The sequence below is a fragment of the Mycotypha africana genome (assembly GCF_025528875.1).
Source record: "Mycotypha africana strain NRRL 2978 chromosome Unknown BDF20scaffold_13, whole genome shotgun sequence".
In the NCBI taxonomy this organism is placed as follows: Eukaryota; Fungi; Mucoromycota; class Mucoromycetes; order Mucorales; family Mycotyphaceae; genus Mycotypha; species Mycotypha africana.
The window spans coordinates 531,642-558,955 of NW_026515737.1; the positions used below are offsets into that span (position 1 = coordinate 531,642).

The following is a 27,314-nucleotide window of genomic DNA, read 5'->3' on the forward strand; positions in this document are numbered from 1 at the left end:
AAGTATGACGGTCCTAAAATTTCAGAGGACAACCATAAGAAGCAGTAACCTTGTCATTTACTACGTTTTGCAGATCTTGCACTACTGTATTCCAAAGACAAGCGCTACTAGAAGAAAGGTGATTTCGTATTAAATATTGTAGATACATGATCAATAGTTGCACTTTTTCCAGATCTGGATACTGGACCAGTTCTATCAAATAGTGCTTGATGGTTTCCACATCTCCATCTTCTGGCCCTTCCTCGTACGAGTGAACCCATTGATTAAGCAATTCCCTTACATCGCCTATATAAGCGGTATCTTGTAGAGCAGGTTCTTTTGCACGTGGCAGATCGACACGCTTAACTGTCACGAATTCGTTAGTATAGTTGAGACGCGTATCTTCATTGTTCTTAACTTTTGCTTTTTTCACAGTTCGATAGTCCTGTAATACTTCAGCTCGCATCTCTATAAATTTGCAATAGTTAGTGCTAATTGTCCCTGCAAACAGAAACACATGTTCCGTACACTTATTTTTTTTTTTTTTTTGCTTTCACTTTACCTTTCGGTAGTTCATTCAGAACATCTGTATCGAAAGAAAGGTCATAGCCATCTTCTTCTTCCGTAGCTTCTCGTACAGATGGTATTCCGAATACTGAATAAAATCTTCCGTTGTTTGGCTGGCGAAAGGAAGGACTCCTAATAGCACCAGCACTAGGTGAGCCAATCACTCGCTGGGCTGACGGACTACCACCTCCTGATTGAAACAATTGTGTGATGGTTATGGTGCTTGCATTACTTTTATTTACTTTTGACCGTCGAACTAATCGTGGTGTTTTATTACTGCCACTTGAGCTTTTTGGCGTAGTTACTTTTGGACGTTCGCCACTTGTTTTTGGTGTCTTTGTAGGTTGCGGGCTCCAGGGACCAAAAGTAGCTGTGGTAGGTTTTGATGACCCAGTCGCAGCAGCCCCAGTAGTAGTAAGATGCTTGTCCAACTCTTTATTCTCTGTCACCATTTTTTCATTCTTTTCTCCATAGTATTTCAATATTTGTATTCTTGTCTTTTCAGGAAAAGCAAGCAGCGAACCAGGATCTAATTGAGACCAAGGTGGAAGTTCAGCAGACGATATGCTCATAGAGGTCGATGCGTCAGAACCAAGCTTATGTATGGATGTAGGCTGTGCTGCCTCTGATATATCCACATTATTACGTCGCTCTTCTTCCTCTGATTTCGACTCTGTGTATTGGATATTATATGCAGCTTTCAACTCTTGTTGCACTGATTCAGGTAGCTCTTTAAAAATATGAATACTGACCTCCTATTGCAAAAGAATGTTCAATAAGATGGGTTGAGATCATTGATAAAAAACCTTGTTTTACCATGGTTTCCTTGCGGCGGGATGCTTGCGAAGTTAAGTCCTTCGATTGTGGCTCTGTCTCGGATGTTACATGCCTATTAGGGCTGAGGCTTTTCATGAAATCCAATCTGCCTTGATTAGCTGAATCCAATATTTAAGGTGTAAGCTTTTACATGGCGGAACAAAAGGTACGTCTCGCACATCTTAAAAAAATCCTTTCCCTTACCTGATGGTAGGGTCTCCCGATTGTTTAAACGAGAGATATGTATCCCTAGACCTCGTATATCAGCATAGTGGAAGTGAAAAGATTTCAGCATATTATGCACATGTTTCCTGATTATTTCAGCATCATCAGTATAATTGTTCAAATTGTAGGATTTAGAGAACGCATCAACCATTCCATGAGCTAGTAGCTTCTCAGTTTCTCCAGCCTCTTGTTTCCGTTTCAAAATCTGTATATAGCATTTGTTTCTTTTAAGTACAAGCTTTTGAATTCTTAAAGTAACTCTCAAGGCTGTCTTACCTTTAATGTAATCGACTTCCCTTTCACATTATATTTCCTCAAACGAGAAGAAACTTCTACTGCGAGCCCTTCTACAAACGCCTATACTCATTCATGCCCCTCAAAGACTGTAAGTAGTCACTCCATCATGTAACTACCTCATGTTAACAATACCTTTTGATTCTCTTCGTTTTCAAATCTTACACCCCACTAGTGCGGATTCAACTCTCACATAAGTAAAGAATAGTATGAACCTGCAGAACCATTAGAAAATTACTCACATTCACTTCGGCACTAACAGATCTTCGTTCTTGATGTGTTGTCAACGGGCGTTCGTCAATACCGCGTGCAAAATTGTATAAAGTTTGACCCATTTTCTCGCCTACTTTTGATTGAAGTTCATACAGCGGCACCTTTTTCAAATCGCCAATTGACTCTACATTCTTCTTGGAATAAATAGAAATACCCATCTCTCATTTAGAATTATACTGAAAAAGTTGAATAAAGGCATATAACTTTAAGTGCGGCTATTACCAATTGCTTTAGTTTTTCGGCGATTGCAAAGCCAACCTAACAATTGATACAATGAGATTCTGCTTTTTCTATACTTTTTTGTTTTTTTTTTTTGTTTCCTTATTTCAAAGAACCATGAAAAAAGACTTACACCTGGTAAATCACCCACTTGTTGATTATCCAAAAGATGCTCAATATCCTCGTCTGTCTTGCACATATATTGACCAGCTGGTTTCGCTTTTCTCGTTGACATTCTAAATTTTTTGTTCGCGGGAAAAGGAATATTTAGTGCATACTTTCAGTGACACTCTCAGTTGCACAAGCAAACAAACCTTGCCACTAGAATATTGGGACCAATGCCTATGCTCACTTCACAACCTGTAGCATTTCTTATATCGTCCCTTATTTTGGTTGCAAGCTCTTCTATTTCTTTTTGACTGTCTTCAAAGGCTGTTGTTATACGAGAGCTTACATCTATCAATGCTTCATCTACGCTGACGGCTTGTAATTTATTAGCGTATTGAAGAATAACCTGCATATGATAAGATATAGTTAATGACATCAAGCATCCTCCAACCGTCAGTTTGTTGAAAACAAGTTTTTTTTTTCCCTTTTTTTTTTTCTTCTTTACCTCGTAAAACTTAGTAGATACAGCTTTGTATTTTTCAAATTCATATCTGTAATGTAAGAAAAGTATTAGATGCATTCGAGCTGTTAGGCATTGAAAAGAACAGGTTGAAGAATCGGCAAAAAAAGCAAATAATCTTACGGAATAACTTGTAAATCAGGACAAAGGCGTTTTGCTGTTCCAATACTGATGTAAGAAGCAAGTGAGAATTTTCATTCTTCAAAACATAACTAAAATTGGTTGAAGAAGGCAATACTTACTGCATCCCATTATAAATACCATACGAACGTGCCACATAATTGCATGAAGCTACATCATTTCGAAGCATTGTGGAGGTTAGAGGACTGGGTCCTTTCAGTAAATTTTATAAGTATTACATAAGTTTCTTACCTATATCACTTTTTGATGTCTCACTTGCAGTTCGACTATGAGTAACGGCGACCTAATGTGCAAGAGAATATGTAAATAAAAGCCACTGACATGCGTGCTATATATCCTGACAAAAGCCTTATTCGACTGTACTGGCTTATCATTCAAATGTGGCCTATCTTTAATCCCTACGGAAGCGAAAAAGCAATCAAAATCAATATGCCTAAATTATAAATGGTAAATTATCAGTTCACGCTATTTTAATAAAACTGACAGCTGAGCACAAATTACATGATGACACGAGGTGAGGAAGGATGCTTCCGCTTCTTGTTTTCTGCTGCTCCTGTAAATGGAGATCTATTCAATGATTTAACATTGTTCAACTCTAACGCTTCCACAATTTTTTTTATTTCATGCTTCCAAGTAGATAGATAATGTAACCGAGATGTCTCATAGTATCTTTTAATGAATGCTGGGTTTACAGTAGACACTTCCCTGGCCCATTTATTACTGAGTAGGTCCGCATTCAATGCCTCACCCGTAGTAGCCGGTTTAGCATTCAAATTGCAAAGAGATGTCTGCTGTTGTAGGTCTGGTATTTTGTTCACTATCTGATTATTCTGCTCGGAAGGTGATTGCTGTTCATCTGGCTGTATATGCGGCTGTGGTAACGGTGCTATTGCCTTTGGCTGGAAAGGAAGTTCTGTTTGACCTGAACATTTTGAAGCTAAGCGATAATTTTGCCATGGTAATAATTGTTTCGCATTTATTGATTCCACTATCCAATTTGGTCTTACTACTTTATATGCTCTGAAATTTCGATTTGGTCAGTATGAATAAGAGTGATACAATGTATAACCTCGCTATTGAAAAATATTCTACCGAAATTCTTGTAATTTTGAATTCGTCAGGTTGGTTGCAACGATATGGGTCACGCTGAGCTTTTTCACTAATGAAATATACCAACCAAGTTAACTATCTTCACCCATCGTTATTCATTTGGTTCAAAAAAAATAATATGCTGCTTAGTTACAATAGTGTTGATAATCGCCTCCATGCTGCAAAATCAATCTACGTAGTTCAGTAGCGGGTGGATCACAATAGCCATTAATATAAATCGAAGTTCCAGAAAATATTTGAGGCAAGTCTTGGCTTGCTTGTTCCTTCCTGTTTATCGAAAAATTGTAAAAAACGATAGAATGAATAACGATCCAGATGATGTAGAATTCAGCGATCGATGAGTTTCAACAAAGTATTTGAGCTTTCGTCTTACAATTCCTTTTCTTGCTTTTTCAATTTTGACTTCTTATTTTGCATATACTTTCGAAACTCGCCAAATTTAATGGCTCCATAGGGATCGTCATCGGGTTGCTGTGAGGAACTCATTACAATCTATCGTGATCTGAGAAAGTGCAGAAGAATGCATTTTTCTTTATGCAGTAATAAGCCCGGATTAAGATTTTTGATTTTGAAAGACAGCGATCTGCAGTAATTTGTTCAAGTTGCTTCCACATCATTTCTTTCTTCCGTCGACAATCAAAAAATTTCATGTTAGACCTTCAAACATCGCCATCGACACAGCTGGAAGAAGATAATCCACAGTCAGGATGCAAACTGATGGATAGCTTTGGAATCTTTATTCAACTTTGCTTAGCTGCTTTTGCTTTTTCGACGTTAATTTTCAAAAGACAGAGAGAACAACCACAGCGGCCCATTCGAATTTGGTAGAGTACTTCATGTTTATATGAATTTGGAAAACTGCATTTTTAGTGCTGTCATACTCATAAGAACCCATACTGACTTTTTTGGTCCATCATACAGGGCCTTAGACGTTAGTAAACAGTTTGCAGGTGGTATAGTCGTTCATTCGCTCAATGTGTTTGCGGCCGTATTCTTGGGAGTCAAACCAGAAGAAGGGAAAAGATCCAACCCTTGTGTGTGGTAAACGTCCAGGTTGAACAGTTTTGAGTAAGAACTCCCATCTGATGAATGTTATTTGATAATGAATTAGGTATTTCCTCAACATATTTGTAGATACAACTTTAGGCATTGGTATTCTATGGCTGATCTTGAAAGGGTTTAAGTCTCTCTTTAATCGACTACAATGGACAGGATTCAAAAGCGGCGTTTATGGAGATCCACCCTTAAAAGAGCAATTGAAAAGATGGGGAAAGCAACTTTTTGTCTATATTCTGAGTTTATTCTTGATGAAGATCATTGTCGTCTCCCTGTTTCATCTTTGCCCCTGGATTGAAGACTTTGGTGATTGGGTATTAGAGTGGACTGTTGGCAATTATAAATTGCAAGTAGTCTTTGTCATGCTAATGTAAGTGTATCAGGGGCGAAAAAAATAACTGGCATAATGTATATGATCGCTTATTAATTCTTAATCCATGTATGACCTTTGTAGTTTTCCGCTAGTGATGAACATCATGCAATTCTGGGTTATTGATACATTTATCAAACATAAAACTGACGATATAAAGGATGGAGCAACCATTAGACTCACTCGTCCAGAAGATGAAGATGGAGAAATATTACTGCAACCGCGTGACGAGTATGAGGATGGAGAGGAAGACGATAGGCATGGAAATAGCTCGAGTGAGCCGAATGAGCCTCCTCCACGTTACAGTGTTCATGATGAGGAAAATCCACTGCAATCTTCATCGTCTAGTTTTAAAAAGCAGCAACAGCAACAAATGTCAAGAATGCAAACGAAACATTAAAAAAAATTGAATACCCGTCGGCTTATGTCAAGCATTTTATGTACATACACTTCCCGACCAATCTTCTTTTTCAGTATACCATCTCCTCTTACGGAATGTACAAAAGGACCATTGTATATTAATAAAAATCAAATATTAGAAAAGCCGTTCCTTCTATTAAGATCTTACAATATGAAAGAATTGCTAAGCGACAACACTTTTTTTGATTCGAGAAACAAACAAAATCTGTGTCTTCGTGAACCATTCATACTGCTGAGTAAAAATTTTGTTTACAGATTTACTTTATTTGTAAGTGTAAAAAGAGATATTTTTTTTACTTTTCTAAGCAAATTAACCCAAAATAGAATTATGTGGCTATTTTCGAAGATCGACGCTACTTCTATGGCTTTAGATTCAGATCAAGCTACAAAACCTTGGGTCACCCGTGTATGTTGAACAACTGGCTTTTTTTTTTTTTTTTAATAGAAAAGTAAACGTGGCTTGACCCTTCCCTTCCTCTTTAACATTTTCTACCCTCTCTTCTTTCTGACTTAGTCTGCTTCTTGTATTAGCCCTTTATATAATATATACTTTGCACCGATTAAAAAAACACGCATAATCAATGATCAATCATTTAGATCAAGCAGAAGCTTCCGAAGAAAAATCAGAAATAACACCAAGTATTTCATCCAACAACATAACTGCAGAAAATAGCGGCAGTGCGGCATACAACGACGATAATAATTGTGAGCAAACACAGGAAGAACAAGAACTTGCAAAAGAAGAGTTCAAAGAGCCTACTTTAGGGCAAGGATTAATGTCCATCGTTAGAGCAACGTGGCTTAACGTTCTCTTGATTTTTATTCCCTTTGGTTGGGTATCCCACTTTGTCTGGTCTCCTACAGTCACTTTTATCCTAAACTTCATTGCCATTGTTCCCCTCGCAAAACTACTTGGCTTTGCCACCGAAGATATTGCGCTTCGTACTGGTGAAGTCATTGGTGGCCTATTGAATGCTACTTTTGGTAACTCTATCGAGCTTATCATCAGTATTATCTCTCTAACTCAAGGTTTAGTTGTGGTGGTGCAAGCCTCCATGCTCGGTTCTATTTTGTCTAATTTATTGATCGTCTTGGGTATGAGTTTCCTGGCCGGTGGTCTAAAATATAAAGAACAAAGCTTCAACATCACTTCTGCACAGACTTCAGCTTCATTATTATTCTTGTCTGTAGCTTCCTTGTTATTACCAGCTTCATTTTATGGATCCACCGTGGATGCTGAATCTGCAGAGAAGGAAAGATCGGATATTTTAGGTATCTCAAGAGCAACAGCCATTATATTATTGGTTGTTTACCTTGCTTATATGGTTTTCCAGGTACTATCGTAAAGTTGCACAAACAGTGATTTCATTCTTATACTAAGTTGATGATCAATTTTTCCTTTGTTGAAAAATCGCTTATTATAGTTAAGAACGCATAGAGATTTGGTAAGTTCAAACGTAATCTTTTACATATCAATTTGAATCTGCTTCTAAATAATAGCCCATGTGGCTTTTCCATATTGGGATTGACACAAATACTTGTACAGTTTATGCAAGTACCAACTGAAGCCTACAAAGTCGAACGTCAAACCTCCCAGATCAAATTACAGGTGAATAAGAAGAACAAGAACAATATTGATCCGGAGCAACGACCCATGCCAGAACGTGTGGTATCAGAGATCGATGAGGAAGAAGAAGAAGAAGAAGAACATCCATCCATGCCTTGTTGGATGGCATTCGTACTGTAAGTCTTTTAAATTGCTACGTGCTGCTTCATACCTTTTTTTTTTTTTTTTTTTTTTTTTTTTCAAGAATCTGGAACTCATTTCCTCTTTTGCTTTCCCCCCTTCAGTTTAATTATTATCACTGTGCTAGTTGCTGTATGTGCAGAATTTTTGGTTTCTGCCATAGAATCTGTTGTTGAACAATGGGGTATAACTGAAACATTTGTTGGCCTGATTCTGCTACCTATTGTTGGCAATGCTGCTGAACACGTTACAGCAATTACTTGTGCTTACAAAAACAAGGTATAAAATCTACTGCTAATTCTTCAAAAAAGGAAATTATAGCAGATGAGTTATACTAATGTGAATGTATCAATTGCTACTTTAATCCACATAGATGGATTTGGCACTAGGTGTAGCTGTTGGTTCTAGTATGCAAGTGGCTTTACTTGTTACACCCATTATGGTTATTGTTGGCTGGGGCCTCAATATTGACATGAGTTTGTACTTCAACGTTTACGAAACTGCTGTACTCTTTGTCACTGTTATATTGCTAAATTATTTGATTATGGTAAGCCATTAACCTGAAAGAAGATTTTATTGAATGTAAGAAGCAAAGATCTCTTGATAATTTATGTAAAAAAACTTATATAGGATGGTAAATCGAATTGGTTGGAAGGCTTCATGCTATCTGCATTATACGTTTTACTCGCTATCACATTTTATTATTACCCTGACGCAGCTGCTGGTGGTTTAGAAGCTTTGGGTCACACTGCTGAAAATAAAACCGCTTCTGCCGTTGTCTCATCATAGAAATCAATTGTACTTAGAAAAGCTAATAATCTTAGATATTATTCACTTTAACTGATTACCTTAAAAACGTTATATTAATACCATTTGTGTGTCATCTGAAAATTTGTAGTATTATTCCATGTAATAAACAATTCACATTCGTGTATAGTCAAATTTCTTATTCCATTTGACAGTATGTAATGAAAAGAATGGATTTCTTTATTTTTTTTGTAGGTGATATAAAATGTGTATAATTTAACCTTCAATAACAAATTATTCTTAAACGAAAACGATTGGAACAGATGGTAATTAGATGATAAAGGTTTAATGTGAAGTCAGTGCTATCTCCATTAACTAGTCATACTAAAGCGCATACCTTAAACAGCAACTGCGCGAATTTGGATGTCGCCAAAAGGCTTGGATTGGTGAACCTTAATCTTATTCTTGGTGGACAGCAATAAGACGTCATAGAAAAGACGAGCAGCCTCACTCTTTGATGAAGATACTGTCGCTAAGTTACTGAACTGTATTGTTTCTTGACGTGTGAACTCATTTTGTAATCGTTCAAAAGTCTGCATAGTTTTTTGATTAATAGCCTGTGTATTTTGAGTCATTTCGCTACCATCATTCATATCCATATTTTCACCGGCTAACGGATCCATGGCCTATAAGCACGTTAAAATATACGTTAGTTTAAGAACAGAGATGGAAGGGATGCAAGGCAAGTGGTCCTCTTACTAAAAAACGTACACTTCTAAACTGATCCATGGCTTCTTCATTGAATTCAGCACCGTCATCATTATAATCAACGGCATCATCTTCAAAGTGAAAAGGATTATTCACTTCGGTTTCTCTCGGTATATGGCTTGTTGCTGCTACATTATCTGACAGAGATACCGGTACGTGACGTCTATGACTGATATCTTGGAACAGTTTATTCAAATCAGAGCCTAATTCATCGCCATAAGGTTGTCGAAGATTGGTAGTTTTTTTTATTTTCGCTGCTTCTTTAGCTGAAACGACATCTGACACCTCATCCTAAAAAGAAAAATGGAAGATCAAGGAAAAGTGTCAGTTACTAAATACAAGCAGACATAAAAGATATAAGCAACTTACATTCACGATAATCGAAGAAGCATCTGCTATGTAGCGCGTAAGGTCTTCAGCTGGGATTTCAGTTTCATTATCAACGATAAGAAGTCGGCGTTTGCGAGGTGCTGGTTCGGCCATGATGCTGTCAGTATCAAACACGTCATCTTCCACAATACCGATGTCTCCTAAACTACTCATAGCAGTAGTTTCAGCTGTTTCACCTGTCATAGCATTGAAACGATTCATATCAAATGTAACTCCTTCATCCGTGATATCCGGTAGATCATAGTCGATATTGTCGTCGTCAAAATCAAAGTTGATGTTATTGTCATTCAGCCCATTTTCAATGTTGTTATTGTCGGCGAGGTTGAGCTCTTTTAATGGCCCTTCAATCATTTGATCTAAACCGTTTGCTTCCAGAAAATTTTCTTCCAATGCTTCGGTATCACGACGACCTGCTTCGGGTCCTGATATCCAGTTGCCGAAAGAGAAGCTGTTTTGCACATCGGTTAGTGTATTATTCTGGGAAGTGGATGAATCACCAAGTGCATCAAAAAGAGGATCGTTGATTTCCAAATTGCCACTACAAGAGTAATGAGTAAGAATAGATAAAGAAAGATCAGAGATAATCGTAGCCGTTATGCAGCTCTATTGGTGGTATTATATTTACTCTGCTGCAGTGCTGAAAGGCACATCAGGAAGTAGGATATCGAATTCTGTTAGATTATTTTGGACTGTAATTGTATTGCTATTAGCAATAGAATGTTGAATATTTGGCATATTAACATCTCCCTTCTTAAAGGCCTAAATAGCACAACAAAAATGTGTTATTAATGAAACACAATTTGTGATTTATAGTATGAGATTGTTTAGTCGACGATTACAAGTTTTATCTTGACAAGGGCTTCGTTACAATCTTCTAGTAAGTATTTTGTTTTCCTAGAATAGATACGAGCAACACCAAGCAATAATTGACCAGATACACGCAAGGTCATTTGACCGTCTTCGTTACTAGTTGTTGTGATGGCATCTAAATATTTAGTGTCAGTGCCCTTCTTTTAGTTGTGCTGATTTTCGTTTTCAAATGTCTCAAGGTACCGATGGTTCGTTCTAAATTTGTTTGTAAGCATTGGGATTTTGAAACCTTCTTTTCCCAGTGGGAAGCAAGCCAAGCACGAGCCAAAGGCCCTTGTTTGACTCTTAATTGATCTGGTACCATTTTATTGTATAATGGAAAAGTATAAGAAATAGAAATATTAAATCCGAATATGCAACTGTTGAGAAGGACATTTTTTTTCTTCTTCTAATTTTTCTCCACGCGGAGCAGTTTACGCGCTTTTTTTCTTACCTTAGTTATTTAACAGCAGGGTTAGCTACGCGTCCCAGTGTTTCATTTTCAAGAGCTACAAGTCTAAACCCATAACATAGGGAAACAAGTATAGAAATTTAAATTTTGCAGACTGATAAATAATGTTTCTTATTGATTCTTAAATCAATGAAAAATGATTGAAAGCTAACACTCGCGGAATGGATATTGAAGCGTAACTTCTCGGAATCAATCTTCTTTTTTTCGGCAACAATAAATCAAACACTGACAGGTTACAGGCGCATGCTAGCAATGAAATAGCAGATGGATGCTTACTACGAAGAAAGACTTTTTTTCTCATGCTGTTACTTTCTAGTGGTCGCTCAATTTTTGCTCTGCGGCAAACGGTCATGCCTATGTCTTTGAAATTGGATCGAAAACTGACAAACATTGACCTGCTGAAAACACTTGATTTGATTATTGTTACGATTGCTTTAATGGTTATCTGGATGAATATTTTAATACTTATAAACAATCTTTAACGATATAATTTACGACTATAGTTGCCATCAATTATTAGAAAGCAAACATCACTAAAAATTTGGCTTCAGTTACATTCTGGGTGACCCTTAACCCTACATGTTTTTCTCTTATACAACTTTTTCTACTTCTTTTCCAACGTTGTTTTACCCATAAATGAGCACCATTCGGCTCGCAAAATGAATAAGTGAAGAAGCAAAAGACGATAGATGAAGTCATTTTTCATCACATGTTTCTTTTCCGTTTCGCTTTTTAAAAGGATATGATGAGCGTAGTACTATGAAAGAAGATTTGTACTAGCAGGGGTAGTATTGGTCGAAACTACAAACGTCCTTTTTAAGGTATAGTAAGCTTCGCACTCTTTATGTGAAGAGAGCGGATAGAGCGTATTTGCAAAGCCAATTATCTCTGTAACAAGCATGCCAATTAAAGAGCAGAAAGGAATAGAATTAAGCAGATAAAGCAGGTAAGGTAAGAAGAAGATGTATGAAGACGGTATTCCAAACAGACGTGAACATAAAATTGTCCATGTAACAATTAGTTGGATCCTCTTCAGCTTACAAAGTATTCTTCCAGAAGGTGATCTGTCGAATAGTTTTCTTAAAGGGATGTAGATAATTCTGTTTGCTATGAAAGAGACGTACGTCAAGTCTGGAAAGCATGCTCACCAATTACCTTGCAGCAGCAGTATATACAAAATAATTGGAAGCACAGAAAAACAGGCAATAGATCAGAAACCAAAGCTTATACCTTGAAATTGCTTGTACAATGGCAATTTAGATAATGACCTAAAACTATTCTATCTCCATCTTTTTTCCTTCTCAAAGTCTCCTAACACAAAAACTTTTACGTAGCAAACAAAAGTCATAAATTGTTATTTTCGACCATAGAACAGATCATAGGTCAATATGAAAGAAAGATATAGACGTATGATAAAAACAGCACAAACCTGTTCTACAACTGGTTACAAAGGAAACCTTACATTTCAAATCAGAATAAGCATCTATTGAGAAAAACCAATGAATCGAGAAATGATAACGCATATTTACAAAAAAAAAAAAAAAAAAAAAAAAAAACTTGTGAGAAATACATACTTTAGTTCGTGTAATCCAAGCTAACCAAATTTTACCCCACATTTGAGCGCATGAAATAATGAAAAAATTTGAATCAAAAAACTTTCTGTTTCTTTTCATTTTTCTTATCTCTTCTTGAGCTGTAAATACTACGTGCCCTACTTCCCGCTTTCCCGTGTTTTAAAGAAAAGTATCAATGTACAAAAGTTGGGAAAACGAGCCAGATCAGCGTTCTATAAAACAAGACTACAAATTGGAAACCGAAGGCCAACATGTACATAGAGTTACTACCGACGATTCAATGAGCACAATGGAAAGCCAGCTCCAAGAACAAGAGCCGCATCTAAAAAGGTCTTTGAAAGCTCGTCATTTAGCTGTAGGTTGATATGGACTTCAAATCAGTAACAACAAATTGAAAGAGGCTCACAAGCTGTAAAACCATAACATATGTAGATGATCTCCCTAGGTGGTGTTATCGGTCAAGGTCTTTTTCTTTCTGCTGGTGGCAATTTATACCGTGCAGGTAAAGGCATACATAAAAGCAATGTGTAATAGGCGTGACACCCGTTGACCTGCTTTTCCTTCCCATTTCTCCAAAAAAAAGGCCCCGCAGGGGCTCTAATAGCTTACAGTATTATTGGTTTTATCGTGTATTGGGTCACGTTTTCTCTAGGTGAGATGGCCACTTATATCCCAGTAAGTTGTATAGCATTGAAGGGTGGGATTTTTAGCCATATCATACAAATGCAAACAGTGATTTATTCGCCGTGTTACACCTATCATTGTAGGTTTCTGGCTCCTTTACCGTATACTGTAGAAGATTCGTAGATAAATCTTTTGGTACAACCATCGGTTATAACTATTGGGCTTGTTGGACAATTATTGTTGCTGCCGAGCTTGTTGCTCTACCGCTCGTAATGCAATTCTGGACTAATAAGGTGCCAGACTGGGCATGTAAAATCTTGATAACCATTGTGATGTTAGACGTATAATAGCTAATAGAATGAACCTCTTCTCATTGTCTACTTGTAGGGTCAGGAATTTTCCTTGTCATTATTTATGTTCTAAACATGTGCGGTGCTCGTAGCTATGGTGAAGCAGAATATTGGTTTAGCTTGGTATATATACAACTTACATACATACACAAATGTGTTGAAGATCTTACGCTACTCTTCTCTAACTTTTATGCAGATCAAAATTATCGCTGTACTCGTCTTCATCATCGTAGGCTGTCTCACTTCTGGTGGTGTCATTGGGTAGCTATAGTAAGAGAACTTGATTATGTATACATGGCAATTAAAAAGGATACCTTTCTGTTCAATATAGTGCCGGGGAGAAACCACACGAAGTATTTGGATTCAAATATTGGAAAGATCCCGGAGCCTTTTCCAATGGTGCCCTTGGTGTAGTGAATGCATTTGTGTTGGCATCATTCAGTATGCAGGGTACTGAAATTGTTGGTATCACTGCTGGTGAGTGCGAAAACCCGCTGAAGGTAGCGTACCTTCTTTTATAAGCCAAACATTTGACCAGTTTTACTAAATCGTTAAATACATTACAGCAAGTACCACGTGCTATTCGAAACGTTTTTTGGCGGATCATCATTTTTTATCTTGGCTCTAGTACCGTCTGCATTTGCTTCATATATTCATTTGGTCTCAGAAACTAACCATTCTATTTTTCATAGTTTTCGTAATGGGTATGGTCATTCCTTGGAATGACGAGCGTAATTTATCCGCTGGAAGCGGTGTTACAGTCTCCCCTTTCACAATTGTATTTGAAAAGGCAGGTCTTCAAAGTGTGGCACATATCATGAATGCAGTCATTCTTATAACAGTAAGTAGATGTTTAAAGGAAAATGTCAACACTGTTTCAAGAAAAAAAAAACGATTAAAAGGAATATCTCCGTATTTGCCATACCTAGGTTTTATCATGTGCAAATAGTGGAATGTACGTCAGCTCACGTACCCTTTTGTGCTTATCAAAAGAAGGCCTAGCACATAAAAGAATATGTATGCATTTTTTCCCCCTTTTATTCAACAAGGAAATCATAAAGATAAAGAATAGTCCTACTAACTACAATTGTATGCCTTTTTATCTAGCTCACATTAATAAACACGGTGTCCCCGTTTGGTCTATTACTATTACGGCAGTAATCAGTCTCATTACGTTTGCAACGGCTTTCATTCCTGGTAAAGCCCTATTCACAGTGCTCACTGATCTCTCTGGTATCGCAGGTTTTGTTACCTGGGGTGGAATTTGTTTTGCCCATTTCCGTTTTAGAAAAGCTTTGAAATTTAATGGACATCGTGTTCAGGACCTACCCATTAGCACACCATTTCATCCCTTTGGCGATATATTCGGAATGATAGCTTGCGTGGTTATATCTTTAATGGCAGGCTATTCTTACTTTGTACCACCAGATCCCGTAGGCTTGATTGGTAATTACGGTGGTCTAATTGTGGTTGCCTGTTTATTTGTCATTCTGAAGCTCTGGACTAAATCAAAAATGATCCCCATCGCAGAGATAGACATTGATACTGGAAGAGCAGAGTACTCTTTTACAGATGACTCAGAAAAGGCCACTGGTCCGCTATGGAAACGTACTATGGGCAAGATTGTGAGTGTACTCACTTAACGGATAGAACAAAAAACATTCAATCTCCTTCAAACAACGCATTTCATTTTTTCCAAGTTTCCTTTTCATCAGCTACTGTTATTGTTGTTTCTTTATTCACTCGAAAAATCTACAACTATTCAATTATTTACTTGCCTTCACAATTAACAATTTTATCAAGCACTGTAAAATAAAGCAACGTGCATTATCTTGCAAATATTTTCATCCAATAATATGTTGCAGAGCAGCATGAATGAGCAGAAACAAACAAAAAAATAAAAAAAAAATAACGGTTTATTTTTGCATAAAATTTGTTCTCTTTACAGTAATCACACATCTGCGCTACGTTTGACAGAGGGGGTCCTACACTTTAGAGATGTTTAATATTGCACCCTTTATTCCAAAAGTAACAGTTTCTATACTACAGCCTTGATTGAAATTGCTCATCCTATATACTAAATCGTTTATTGATGCCCTTTCTTAAAGTACATCAAAGCACTGCATGCAACCGAAGAAGATTTCTCGCTGCCCTACAGTCATTCGCAATTTGGAGTTGTGCTTATGGTTGATGTCGTAGGTAAAGTAACATTAGGGTCGCAACCCTGAATAACCCATTCTCTTTCAGAACTGACACTTTTTTCTTCCCTCTTTTTCTATGCAGGCTTCAGCACTGTAAGTATATTAATGGTTTTTTTTTTTTTTTTTTTTTTTTTTTGAGGGAGAAAAGTCAAAAATGACCAATAACCAATTCATGTAGCTCACTTCAATGGCGCTTGAAAAAGGAGATTCTGGAGCAGAAGCTATTGCAATGGAAATAGGTGCCTATATGGGAGAGGTAACAAAGCAAACTATTTTGCGAAACAATGGCAGAATGCTAAACACTCAAACATACATAGTGCATCCAAATAATCGAGTTTTACGGAGGAGACGTTGTCAAGGTGACCGATAGTACTATGCATCTTAATCGCTAAAGAGACATATACTGATATTTTTGCTCTGCTCTTCAGTTTCTAGGTGACGCTGTACTTGTATGTTTTCAACCTATGCGCACAACAGAGAGGAAGAGTTCAAACGACTCAAATGTCAACGAAGAGAGTGAACTCACAGAGAGACAAAAGAACCTGCTTGTTCGAAAAAGTATGGAATGCGGCTTACAATTACTCGCCAGACTATCGCATTATACTGTGTATTTAACTGCAGAGGAAAGAACGAAACACAGAAGACCAAGTGTTGAATTAAGGAATATGAATAATAACCGAACAATGTACGATAAGAGGACGCCTGATATAGCAGCCACGGAAAGAAAAAAATCAGAAAGCGATAGAAATGAAGCAACAACGTCAACATCTAAGGACAGTCATTTTCTATCAATGGAGAGTCTGTTTCCATTTTGGAAGAAACAAGGGCATAAGGGTAGGCAAAGACATAGGCGGTCTAGTGATAGCAGCAATTTATCAGGAACAACGAATACTGCAGCTTCTTCAATCTATTCAGTCAAACTAGAATTACATATGGCATTGTCTTGTGGAGATATCATTAATATAATCCTGGGTGATATGCCCAACGAAGCAGAAATACTGCGGCATCCCAGTATTTACCCTCAAATTCGATCTTACGGCGATAGTCAGAGCGCAAAGCCTATAGTTGATGAGTATTTTTTTGACTATAGGGGTAGACTAGAGTATGCTATAGGTGGGGATGTGGTCGATGCTCTTGATGAAGCTTTATCTACTGCAAAAGCAGGTGAACTAGGTCTTACGGCTACAGCTTACGATATCATTAAACGCCAATCATTCAATCTCAATTTTGAGCGAAGAGGACGCTTTTTCGTCATCAGTAATATTGTTGAAGGTCAAGATCACTCAGTTCGTAAAAGCAGTTACCCTCATCCGCCTTCTCTCCGCCCCAACACAAATAACATTCTCAAAAAGTATCCCCCGCCTAATAATATGGAATATCTTAAAGCATTACCAGGTGTGAAAGTGGAAGCATCCGGTATTACTATGGAACCACTCATACCAAGGGTCAGAAACACTTTTTTGAATTATCTACCGGCAGAAGCAAATCCGATTTATTGTAAATATGTGAATAGAAGCGCACTCTACCGTATGCAACATAGCGTAGGTGGACATATACCCGCACAATTCCGTGAAGTAACCATCATGTTTATCAGTCTTGGTAAAACACATGTTGCCAGCAGTGAGGGCCTTTTAAAGGCACAGCAAGCTGTCTTGGTGGCTATACAGGCGCTTGTGAAATTTGAAGGAATGTTACAGCAGTTTGCAATAGATGATAAAGGTAAAAAAAAAAGCAAACAAAAGATGTTAAACAATTTCCCTACAATAAGCATGTGGAGCGGTAGTCATTCTGAAACAGCCTTTACATTGTTTTCTTCATTACGGCAGGCGCAACATTATTAGCAGTATTTGGATTGCCACCTCTTTCACATGAACGCGACGCTTTATTCGCAGCAAAAGCTGCTCTAGAAATACGCGAGCAATATTTAGGGCTTGGCTTCCGTGGATTTGCAATATCACTATCGACGGGTGTCATCTTCACTTCAGTTATACCTCCAGCTGATCCCTACAGAAAGGATGCCAGCATTGCTGGGGATACCATCGTGGTGGCCGTCCGTATGCTTAAATTCCAATTTTCAGTGGAAAATGTTGTTTGTGATATTGCTACCCGAAAACAAATTGGCGGTTTGTGCGAGTTTGAAGATTATGGTGAAAACTTTGTGAAAGGAAAACCAAAGCCTATACAAATATTTGGTATATCCAGATTTGGCCCTCCTGAAAGAGACAAACGAATTTCAGTGCTTAGTTTGGAAACCTCAAACGACTTTATTGGCTACAAGACAGAAATGCTAACAGCAACTGATTTTATAGATGATTGGATCAATGCACCTAATCATCATTTAATTGTTGTGTCAGGTCCTTCTGGTGTTGGTAAAAGCTTTTTTTGTAATAATCTTTATCAAGCTATTACATCGCATGGTGTGTTTAGTTGGTATGGTCAAACATAACGCATAAGGATCGTCAAGTAATTTCACTTCGTCTAACACTTCTCTTTTTCTACTCCTTATCTTATTTAGTTGGTCATCTTCTGCCGAAGGTGAGATGTTTTGTAATATGTCAGACTCAATTGCTTTATTACCATTTAATTGATCCTCTTCAAATGGAATTTAGTGGAGAAGAGTAGTAAATATTACTTGCTAAAAGATATAATGTTGGCCGTGTTTGAGATGATTGATTCCGATAGAATTCCCTTCAAGACCAAAGCCAAACATGAGGATCGAGATGCGGCTATTGATAGATCTAGCTATCAATCACTCGGTCATTCGTCAATGGGAACTTCCTCTGATTCTACAAACTCCAATCCCTCTTCAACAAGTTTGCGAGATAATAAAGACTGGTACAAGCGCTTTGCTTATGGGACTATGCCAGTTCCTACATTAGGGAATACTACAGAGAATATGGAGTTTACAAAGGAGATTGTTAACTTGATATCCAGATGTTTATACAAATGTGGGGAAGAAGCAGGTTATCTGCCATTATTCAAAGTAATATTCACTGCATTAACTGATGTCGCGGAAAACAGATATACAAGACTATTAGATGGCCGAGCCAGAGATATTCTCTTGGCTGGCGTAATCGTTAGAATGATGCACCATGTATCTAAGCATGTAGGTTTAGTTATTATATGCGATGACGTACAATGTAAGTGGCAAAACAAAAAGAAGTAATAATTTGAAAATGCTTATAGCTCATCCATTTTATGCATTGGTAGGGGCAGATACTACTTCTGTCAAGATATTACAGCAAATTCACTGTAATTGCCAAAAAGCAATGATTATCATGGCTACAAGGCCTATCAAGGATTACAATGTGACATTTATTGAGGACTTTAGAACTGTCGGATCGCATATCGAAATTTCATTGAACGGCTTGAATAACTGTGAAATTGGAGAGATCATCCTTCAAAATTTTGATAGTGGCGTGAACGAGATTAGCCCAGAAATTGTCAGTGTTATACAGGTAATATTCAAACATCCCAAAACGTACAATTAATAATGAGGTACATGGATTATCTCTGATCCATCTTTATTTGAACGCTGTAGAAGAGAACAGGTGGAAACCCTTTATACGTTAAGTACGGATATTCTATAAATACTGTAGAGCGCAATATATATATGTATATATATATTGATCGTTTCTACCTACTATAGGAATATGGCAATTATTCTCAAGGATTTTAACCATGTGACAGTCGTAGAAGGTGAACTGGTACCAAGCAGCAACAGTTTCGATTTGGAGGATCTTCTAGGAAATTTTGATTACAAACGCATCATAAAAATGCAATTTGATCGTCTAGATACTAATTTTCAAGAGTTCTTAACTGTAAGTTGTAATATTGCGTTCTTCATAGTTAAACCAACGTGATATTAAGTTTGCAAAAAATCTTTTGAAAGATTGCCTGCTGCCTCGATCAGTATTTCAATCTGTTTGAAGTTGGCTCAGTCGTCAGTGAGCATAATCGAATATATAACGACAGGAAGCCAGAAGAGATACAAAGAACAATACAGAGTCTGGACGTGTATAATTTTCTACAGCAGGTACATAGTGGGGATCTATCAGAAGGTCATATTGCTGTCTACACCTTCGCGCATATAACTATTCCTCACAGTATTTACGATATGGTTTCATATGAGGCTCGAATTTTCCGTCATCGAGCATTAGCAAAATACTACGAAAGCCAATTAAACAAAGACAATTATATACAGCTGCTGGGGAAAATCACTAGGCATTATATGCAGACAGATAACGTAGCGAAACAATTATATTACTTAGAAGCCTTGGCGGACCTCAATATGCAAACCTTCCAATTACCGGAAGCAACACTAAATTTACAAAAAATTGTCGAGATTTTAGATCTGAACGATAAACTATTAAACCAGTTTGGTGAGCTCCATTTGAGTGACATTTACCGCCGTTTGGGCATTTGCTATACTATGCGAACGATGCTTAAAGAAGGCGAAACTTACCTGTTCAAAGCGCTAGAGATTCTTGGCCATCCTTGGCCCAATTCTGAACCTCAGTTTCTATACAAATTTTACAAGAACCGCTTAAGACAATATCAACACCGTCGATGGGGCATTTTGAGAGAGTACTCAAGCAAATTACGAAGAGAGCAAGGGGAGCGGCAGGCCGAAATTATGGCTCAATTGTCCAATATATACTTATACACTGGCAATGGCAGAGATTTCATATATGCTTGTTTAGTAGGACTAAACGAATGCGAAAAATTAAGAGACTTTGGTTCTATCTACACACTGTTTTTAGGGAGAAACGCATTGCTATGTTGGTTGAATGATGACAAAACGAATAGTATCCATTATATTGCAAAAGCACTGCGGCAAACGGAAAACAACAAAACTGACTCGGGGATGCTAACCATCTGTGCACTCTTATGCTTCGCAGCTGGAAAGTTTTCTAACGCTAGAGACTTACTATACCAATCGATCGAAGCCTGTAAAACTCTTGGAACTGTAACAGATTGTCAAGCCTTTTATAGATCCGTTGGATTAGTCGTAACGATGCGCATCTTCGAGGGGGTTTTTAACCGATCCTCAACAGATTTAGCTTTATTAAAACAAATGGCAGAAACTGCTCACGCGAATGGAGATTTTGAGGCTGAAATATGGCTTGGTGTCTATAACATTGCAAATGCGATTGTGGTTGATCGTATAGGCGATTGTGCGCCTTACGTATCTTTATTGGAGACGCACGTAAAGGAAGCTGCAGTTTACAATCGAATTGCTATTCATGGTACTCTTGTATGCTACTATGCAAGAATCCATATGTATGAATCATCCAAACGACATATTCAAAAGCTAATACATGTTTTGCCTTCTCTGACGATAACCCGTAAGTTCCGAAAGAAGACACGAATAGTAAGTCTTATCAGTTCGCTAATTACCATCTTCCCACAGCAAATATATTCCCCATTTTTGGACTGATTTTTGCTACCATGGGATTTTATTCTTTGGTGGAAAGTGGACAGATGGACATTTCATTTGATGGAAGTGTCAGTAGTTACGATAAATTCATTTTTGGGGTGTCTAGATTGAATCATGCCTTTCAGCAAGTAAAATTTTGGGAATTTACGCAACCCTGTCTGTACCTAGCGAGAGCGCTTCCGTATGTTGCAACAAAACGCATTGTAGAAGCTTACATGGTAACTATTACAAAATTTTCCTTCGTTAAGTTTAAATCGTAAGTCGTATTATTAAACTTGCAGTTTTCTATTTTCAACTATTAGGTGTTGCGACATGGAATTCTTGAAATGCACTTCATACAAGAGATAAAATTTTTGAAAGCATACTATTGGGCTAATCTGGGAAAACTTGCTTTCGCTCCAGAAGATCGTATAGAATGGACCGAAAGAGCCAAAAAAGATTTTGAGGTGCTTGGAATCCCCCATGATACTTATTGTAATCCAGAACCTGTCAATTATTATCATCGTGGTTTAATGGCTGATTTGATCAAAAGACCATACAACGAAGAAAGCTCTGATTAAACCTTCTACTGTAAATGAGCGAGCATCAGTAATTAACAGTGGTATTCATAAAATGTAAAGAATCCAGTAAAGTGATAACTGAATGCAGCTGTAAGAATGAAGCTTTGTAATTTAATAAATTGTGTCGAATTCATAACAATATATTATGTTTTGGACTAGATCTTCAGTTAAATTATGTATAGTTTAGATAAATATTGTGAATTCTTTTCATCCATTGCGAAAGGAAGTACGCTTAATACAAGTTTTACTATTGACGAATATAGTATTACTATTCTTGCTTGGACTAGTCTTCACAAATGTTTTATTTCATACTACATTTTCGTTTAAGTTGTTTCACGACACCGATTAACTGAGAGCAGTGTACTATTCATGATATATGAGAGTCATGCTAGCATGAAATTTGCGTGGTAGAGTACATAATGCTCGCAAATTCACCACGCAATTTGCGTGCCACCACAAAGTAAAGCTGGTATAGCCGATGCTACCAGCAGATTGTGAGGTTTCCGCTCACATTCTAGAATTAAAAAAAAAAAAAAAAAAAAAAAAAAAGAGTAGAAAGAGTCTCTTATATGTAGACTGATATTGTATATGTTAGAACTTCCTAGACAAGAAAGTGGTGTGGACGACGATGCATAATAAGCAAGTGCAGAGTTTTGCTGTTGTAAAATAGAAGCATCAATGAAGAATAACGATAACCAAAGATAATGTCCTTTTTCTTTTGTTTAGTGCTTCCTTTACCAATTTCACCAATTTCAGCTTTTGAGCAACCATTTGGGCTGTTGTTTTCAATTATTTGAGGGCTTCCTTCCTTCACCTTTTTCTTTTTACAAGGGTTCTTAAAAGCTAACAAAATACTGTTACTACATCTCAACTTCATAATCTGCTCATTTGGCCACATCACCGACAAGATGCACAATGAACCGTGACATCTGAGTAATTAAGGCACGCTCATCTTTGCCATTACATTGTTGCTTATAGTTTAGCTTGTCTATTAACTGGGATTGCAAGGTCGTATAAAGAAAGTGAAGCAAACGACGTCAAATACGCATAATGCCGATTACTTATCATTTAGCACTGCGAACGACAACTAAATAATCTTTCCAAACAGGTAGTTTATTTTTGGCCCAGAAGAAAAATAACTCTTCGTTTTACTTTTACAACTCATGGTCAGCAGACGTTATATATTTATACCATATCTTCAATTGACACTTTTTTTCTATAGAACTCAAGCTTGTGGCCTTTGATCAAACCCTTTCTTCAACTGTTTCATGTCTTCCGCTGGGCCAATACCAACGCTCTCAAATACAGTTGCAGCCTACCATTGCAAAAAAAGAAAAATACAGTTGTTTATGGTCCAAATAATCTGTTTTGTACCTATCAGGTAATCATACAACATTATTTTTTACTTCATAACCTTATAGCACCAACTTATTCATTTGTTTTACTTCTTTCTTCTGCAATAATTAAGAGTAGTAGACTGTAAGAATATCAATGATACCCAGTTGTCAGGTAAAAATTGTCATTGTCATTCATACTGGACCTTCGTCAATCAGATGATCCACACGCTTACTTGTAGGAGTACTTTATTTTGCTGTAGGAGTGTATGTTGTCGTATTCGAGGGCAGATGATATACAAATATTAAAGATTGTTGTATCCAACAGCATATTACTCTTGGATTATTACATAATACTGAAATAAGAGATTGCGGATCCTTATGAAGGTTAGAATAACCGTGAGTGATAGATTTGTTAGAAAAATTCTTTTCTTTTACGGAAGAATATTTCATCTGTATATCCGAGACAACATTGTATTAGTAATTGACTTTATTTAGGAATAAGATATTATAGTATTTGGATTTGATTAAATCAGATAACTTTATTTAGCAGTTCAAACCACAATCCATAAATCTGATCTACTTAAGCTATTATCTAACTTGTTGATCCCTTACTTTAACTCTTTACATTCTGACAGAATTCAATAAGACTGAAATGGAGATATCGGCAGATTTAAAGTAATTTATCCTATCCGTCCCATTTGTCATAATGAATCTGCCGAGGTATCGGTTAAAGGAACCGATAGCCAGATCAGCTCATCACTTACTTTCTTATACCTATCCAATCGGTCAAGGCACCGCTCTAGCATGATTAACCGTGCTGTAGCAATTGGGTATGTCTTTTCTTTTATCATCAGGCCATCTTGTACCTAAGGGTCCCGATAGAAAAAGTTTTTTACAATATCCACAAATATAAATAGAAGTACTTTTTTCCTACATGGTTTTTGTCTTCATTCTTTATCTGAATATTCTACTGAATAAAAGAAGATAACTTGGTTTTCACAGACTTCCTTTTGTTTTCTTTTCTCTCTCTATTCTTACTATAACATATACAACAATATTATCTGGCTTAGGATAAAAATATGTATGGAACATGCAATAGCATTGGACTCTAATATTATAATAATATTATCTCATAATGCACAGACAATAAATAATATATCATTTATCCATATGTAATCTCAACAGTGAATGATTAAGTACCAGAAGAGACTAATGTCATATTATGGGATAGTCACATAGCAAGTATTGCAGGATTTATTTGTCTCTGTCAATATCTATATACAGACTTACTGTATGCCTCAATATACAACAATATATAAGCAACAATTGTATAAAGAATAAAACCCCAGTCTTTTTCTCCCATCATTAAACTTCGTGTCTTCGTCGCTTTGTGTGTCGTACCACCACAAAATTACGGTATATACTGTAAAACTTCAGTAAATGTAACAGTAATAATCCTAAAGAAGACGAATGTTGCAAAAGAAATAAACGGCATCCTTTCTCTCCCTTTTGAAAAGTATTATTGAATTGTATAAAACTTGCACTAATTGACGAGGCTATCATTTCAAGCACAACATGTGCACGACACAACCACCGACCACTCAAATCTTATTTAAAATGATGTTAGGCAAAAAAATGCCTTCTGGCGGAATCGAACCGCCGACCTTCTGCTTACTAGGCAGACGCTCTGCCAACTGAGCCAAGAAGGCAGGCTCTTTTTGTTATGCGTGACGTAGATTGTCATAGTAAATTTAAGGAAAAGCCGGTCACATGATTTTATAAGCAGCGCTGGACCGAAGAGGGTGTATCTAAGAGTAATCGGAGAGTAGAAGTATGTAGTAATAGCTTAATCTGGGGTATTTAATGAGATGAAGTATAATAAATAGAACAGGGCCTTTCTCCATCTATAATTTTGTACTATAAAGTTGGTCAGAGCTTTATAAATTCTCATTTACGATATAATCCATATCATTTTTGGCGAAGCTACCAGGGGATACATAAGTCAAAGGCACGGAAATACCATTTCAGGATACACAATTAGAGAAGTTATTGAGTGTTCAAGTTCAAGTTGAATTATTAAGAGAAATTAGTGAGCAACAAGAGAAACAAATAATTAGAGAAGTCAACAGCAAACAATGGACAGTCAAAGCAAAATAATGAGTAACCTAATTGCCAAACCAGATATCTTCACTGGTGACAAAGCCGAGGAGAATCCACTTTTATGGATAAAACAAGTAGATAGATTAAGGACCGGTTTATCGTTGACCGACGACAACTTATTGTTTATAATTGGGAATCATCTTCGCGGGCGCGCAGAGATCTGGTGGTCAATCCACGAAGAAAGAATATTAACTTGGGAACAGTTTGAAAGAGAATTCAGAAATACATTTGCTCCCACAGAAGTTCAGCAAGACATATGGTGGAATGAACTAGAAAATATGAAACAATTAAATACACAAACAGTAGATGAAATTAAACTTAGGATTGAACATTTATGTTCTTTATTGAACATCGAAACCGACAATGCACATAAGATTAGATATTTCAAGAATGCACTTAGAAAAGATATACAGTATGAGCTGGATAGAGCGCGATTGAAGAATCCCACTTGGAATGAAGTAACTGATGAGGCGCGTAGTATTGAACTTTTGCAAAAGAAACATAATGTAATCGATTATAACACCGTCACCAATCAGCATGCAATAGTAGAAGAAGGCAAGGGATATGCCCCTGGAAACTCTAATACTATTACGCCGTCACACTCAGCAAGTAACAATATCGTGGAATCAACTCTGAGTAATACATTAAATAGATTATGCGACACCCTGGCAAAAATGGAAATCAATAGCAATGTCGGGACAAATATGGGAAACCAAAGTTACATGACAAATAGACGAAATCAACAATACAATACAAATGGATACAGACGAAACAATATTGGACAAGCAGAATGTTTTAATTGTGGATCCTTGGAACATAAAGTAGCAAACTGTCCTAATAGAATAATCTTACAACAACCAGGTGTAGCGATTCGTGAAGGAAATTTATCTCAATATAAAGATAACCAGGGAAAAGACAGAGGGCAACATTAGAGGAGCGTACTAGTGTTGTCCACAGAAATAATGAACATGAAAATAATATCTATAGAAACCAATACGCTCAAGAACAATTTAGAAATAAGCAAAGTAATAATAATCTATCGCAACATAACATTAATTTAACTAAAATTATACAAGAGATTGATAATCCGAAGAGTGCTATGAATGAAATCTATGCAGTAACTGAGAAGCGAACAAGATCTACTGCTGAAGCAAGTGATAGAGGAAACAATAAAAGAATAAATATTAATAAACATAACGCACAAGAACCACTACAGCAAATAAATCAACAAGTCAGAGATATATCACCTACGTCAAGCAATGTCATAAATAGTCAATCGACTCAGCAAGAAGAGGACGCAAGATCAAATATTGCAGTAACAGGAAAGAAGATAAAAGTAAAACGGTTAAGGGCACCTCCAAGAAAACTACCCGTGGTATTAAAAAGGAAAAAGAAGGGTATCTGGGACATTTTTGATGAAACAATAGTGGAGACAACCTTAAAAGAGAAAATAGTAAATGATAAAGAGGTACAAAAGGATCTAAGTGATGGGCTAAGATTCTTGAGAGGGCGAAAAACACCCGCGATATTAAAAAGAGATAAAGGGAAAAATATAGATAGGGATAATAACATGGGAGATAGCAGTAACTCGCCCATGGTAATTAATGCTGTTGAACATGAAAGTGACTTTGAGGAAAGAAACGATACAAATGAAGAATTAGAATATTATGAACAAGTTGACTCGGAATCAGAAGAATATACATCATCAGCATCTGTGAATACATCAGACGAAGAGCCCATAATAGATGATTCAGATGAGGATGACACAGATTACGAATATCCTTATGATCTGAACGAAATAAAAAGAACTACACCGTTGAAAGCTTACACAACAATCAAGGACAAGGATATATTAACAATATTCGATTCAGGAGCGTCGTGTAGTGTAATATCAAGGGCACTAGCAAAAGAATTGCGTCTATTACCCGTTGGTGATACTATACCTATAACCGGTGTGAATGACAAATATCAAGTGGAAAAGGAAGGGCAAATAGAAC

General features: G+C 36.9%; 7 protein-coding genes and 1 non-coding gene across 8 annotated transcripts; 4 read left to right on the plus strand and 4 right to left on the minus strand.

Moving 5' to 3' along the window:
• Positions 1 to 13: 13 nt before the first annotated feature.
• Positions 14 to 4,738, minus strand: BDF20DRAFT_917275 (uncharacterized protein; the record flags this gene model as incomplete). The annotated part of the gene is made up of 19 exons (XM_053084546.1): positions 14 to 447; positions 542 to 1,301; positions 1,363 to 1,481; positions 1,567 to 1,792; positions 1,864 to 1,944; positions 2,017 to 2,052; positions 2,124 to 2,288; positions 2,377 to 2,412; positions 2,507 to 2,609; positions 2,688 to 2,887; positions 2,987 to 3,032; positions 3,125 to 3,169; positions 3,244 to 3,292; positions 3,374 to 3,425; positions 3,506 to 3,575; positions 3,644 to 4,162; positions 4,235 to 4,301; positions 4,386 to 4,519; positions 4,626 to 4,738. 19 exons carry the CDS (start codon positions 4,736 to 4,738, stop codon positions 14 to 16), a joined length of 3,255 nt encoding a protein of 1,084 aa, XP_052931601.1.
• A 162-nt stretch (positions 4,739 to 4,900) lies between these two features.
• On the plus strand, positions 4,901 to 6,302 carry BDF20DRAFT_927115 (vacuolar membrane protein-domain-containing protein; the record flags this gene model as incomplete). The annotated part of the gene is made up of 4 exons (XM_053084711.1): positions 4,901 to 5,076; positions 5,174 to 5,293; positions 5,364 to 5,678; positions 5,763 to 6,302. 4 exons carry the CDS (start codon positions 4,901 to 4,903, stop codon positions 6,076 to 6,078), a joined length of 927 nt encoding a protein of 308 aa, XP_052931602.1. The 3' UTR covers positions 6,079 to 6,302.
• A 572-nt stretch (positions 6,303 to 6,874) lies between these two features.
• BDF20DRAFT_908275 (Sodium/calcium exchanger protein-domain-containing protein) lies at positions 6,875 to 8,634 on the plus strand (the record flags this gene model as incomplete). The annotated part of the gene is made up of 6 exons (XM_053083467.1): positions 6,875 to 7,432; positions 7,523 to 7,543; positions 7,744 to 7,841; positions 7,950 to 8,124; positions 8,219 to 8,392; positions 8,476 to 8,634. The coding sequence occupies 6 exons, from the start codon at positions 6,875 to 6,877 to the stop codon at positions 8,632 to 8,634; spliced, it is 1,185 nt and encodes a 394-aa protein (XP_052931603.1).
• Positions 8,635 to 8,989: 355 nt separating this feature from the next.
• BDF20DRAFT_898562 (Rec8 like protein-domain-containing protein) lies at positions 8,990 to 10,994 on the minus strand. The gene is made up of 5 exons (XM_053082624.1): positions 10,804 to 10,994; positions 10,590 to 10,735; positions 10,376 to 10,509; positions 9,730 to 10,288; positions 8,990 to 9,651 (listed from the first exon to the last, which is right to left on the minus strand). The coding sequence occupies exons 1-5, from the start codon at positions 10,922 to 10,924 to the stop codon at positions 9,307 to 9,309; spliced, it is 1,305 nt and encodes a 434-aa protein (XP_052931604.1). The 5' UTR covers positions 10,925 to 10,994; the 3' UTR covers positions 8,990 to 9,306.
• Positions 10,995 to 12,934: 1,940 nt separating this feature from the next.
• On the plus strand, positions 12,935 to 15,262 carry BDF20DRAFT_828486 (amino acid permease/ SLC12A domain-containing protein; the record flags this gene model as incomplete). Its single annotated transcript, XM_053078254.1, has 11 exons — positions 12,935 to 13,000; positions 13,078 to 13,147; positions 13,229 to 13,320; positions 13,413 to 13,578; positions 13,657 to 13,742; positions 13,816 to 13,867; positions 13,974 to 14,119; positions 14,186 to 14,246; positions 14,312 to 14,460; positions 14,549 to 14,636; positions 14,727 to 15,262. 11 exons carry the CDS (start codon positions 12,935 to 12,937, stop codon positions 15,260 to 15,262), a joined length of 1,512 nt encoding a protein of 503 aa, XP_052931605.1.
• A 76-nt stretch (positions 15,263 to 15,338) lies between these two features.
• On the plus strand, positions 15,339 to 21,954 carry BDF20DRAFT_898573 (uncharacterized protein). The gene is made up of 14 exons (XM_053082625.1): positions 15,339 to 15,818; positions 15,903 to 15,913; positions 15,999 to 16,076; positions 16,138 to 16,179; positions 16,249 to 17,539; positions 17,647 to 18,250; positions 18,336 to 18,355; positions 18,430 to 18,960; positions 19,031 to 19,278; positions 19,362 to 19,393; positions 19,470 to 19,641; positions 19,713 to 21,168; positions 21,234 to 21,478; positions 21,563 to 21,954. The coding sequence occupies exons 1-14, from the start codon at positions 15,803 to 15,805 to the stop codon at positions 21,818 to 21,820; spliced, it is 5,004 nt and encodes a 1,667-aa protein (XP_052931606.1). The 5' UTR covers positions 15,339 to 15,802; the 3' UTR covers positions 21,821 to 21,954.
• Positions 21,955 to 23,045: 1,091 nt separating this feature from the next.
• BDF20DRAFT_839878 (uncharacterized protein) lies at positions 23,046 to 24,901 on the minus strand (the record flags this gene model as incomplete). Its single annotated transcript, XM_053079327.1, has 5 exons — positions 23,046 to 23,135; positions 23,922 to 24,023; positions 24,196 to 24,263; positions 24,448 to 24,454; positions 24,833 to 24,901. The coding sequence occupies 5 exons, from the start codon at positions 24,899 to 24,901 to the stop codon at positions 23,046 to 23,048; spliced, it is 336 nt and encodes a 111-aa protein (XP_052931607.1).
• Positions 24,794 to 24,866, minus strand: BDF20DRAFT_t153. Its single transcript has one exon. It is a non-coding gene; the product is annotated as a tRNA-Thr (tRNA).
• Positions 24,902 to 27,314: the final 2,413 nt, after the last annotated feature.

What these genes read in the sequence shown, in the direction of transcription:
- BDF20DRAFT_898562 (XM_053082624.1), bottom strand. Translation starts at nt 10,924, where the DNA reads ATGGTACCAGATCAATTAAGAGTCAAACAAGGGCCTTTGGCTCGTGCT. An exon ending in CCTTTCAGCACTGCAGCAGA is followed by an intron (nt 10,289 to 10,375) that starts GTAAATATAATA and finishes TTACTCTTGTAG; the next exon opens with TGGCAATTTGGAAATCAACG. An exon ending in CTTCTTCGATTATCGTGAAT is followed by an intron (nt 9,652 to 9,729) that starts GTAAGTTGCTTA and finishes TTTTCTTTTTAG; the next exon opens with GATGAGGTGTCAGATGTCGT.
- BDF20DRAFT_898573 (XM_053082625.1), top strand. An exon ending in TTGGTCATCTTCTGCCGAAG is followed by an intron (nt 18,356 to 18,429) that starts GTGAGATGTTTT and finishes AATGGAATTTAG; the next exon opens with TGGAGAAGAGTAGTAAATAT. An exon ending in TATATGCGATGACGTACAAT is followed by an intron (nt 18,961 to 19,030) that starts GTAAGTGGCAAA and finishes ATGCATTGGTAG; the next exon opens with GGGCAGATACTACTTCTGTC.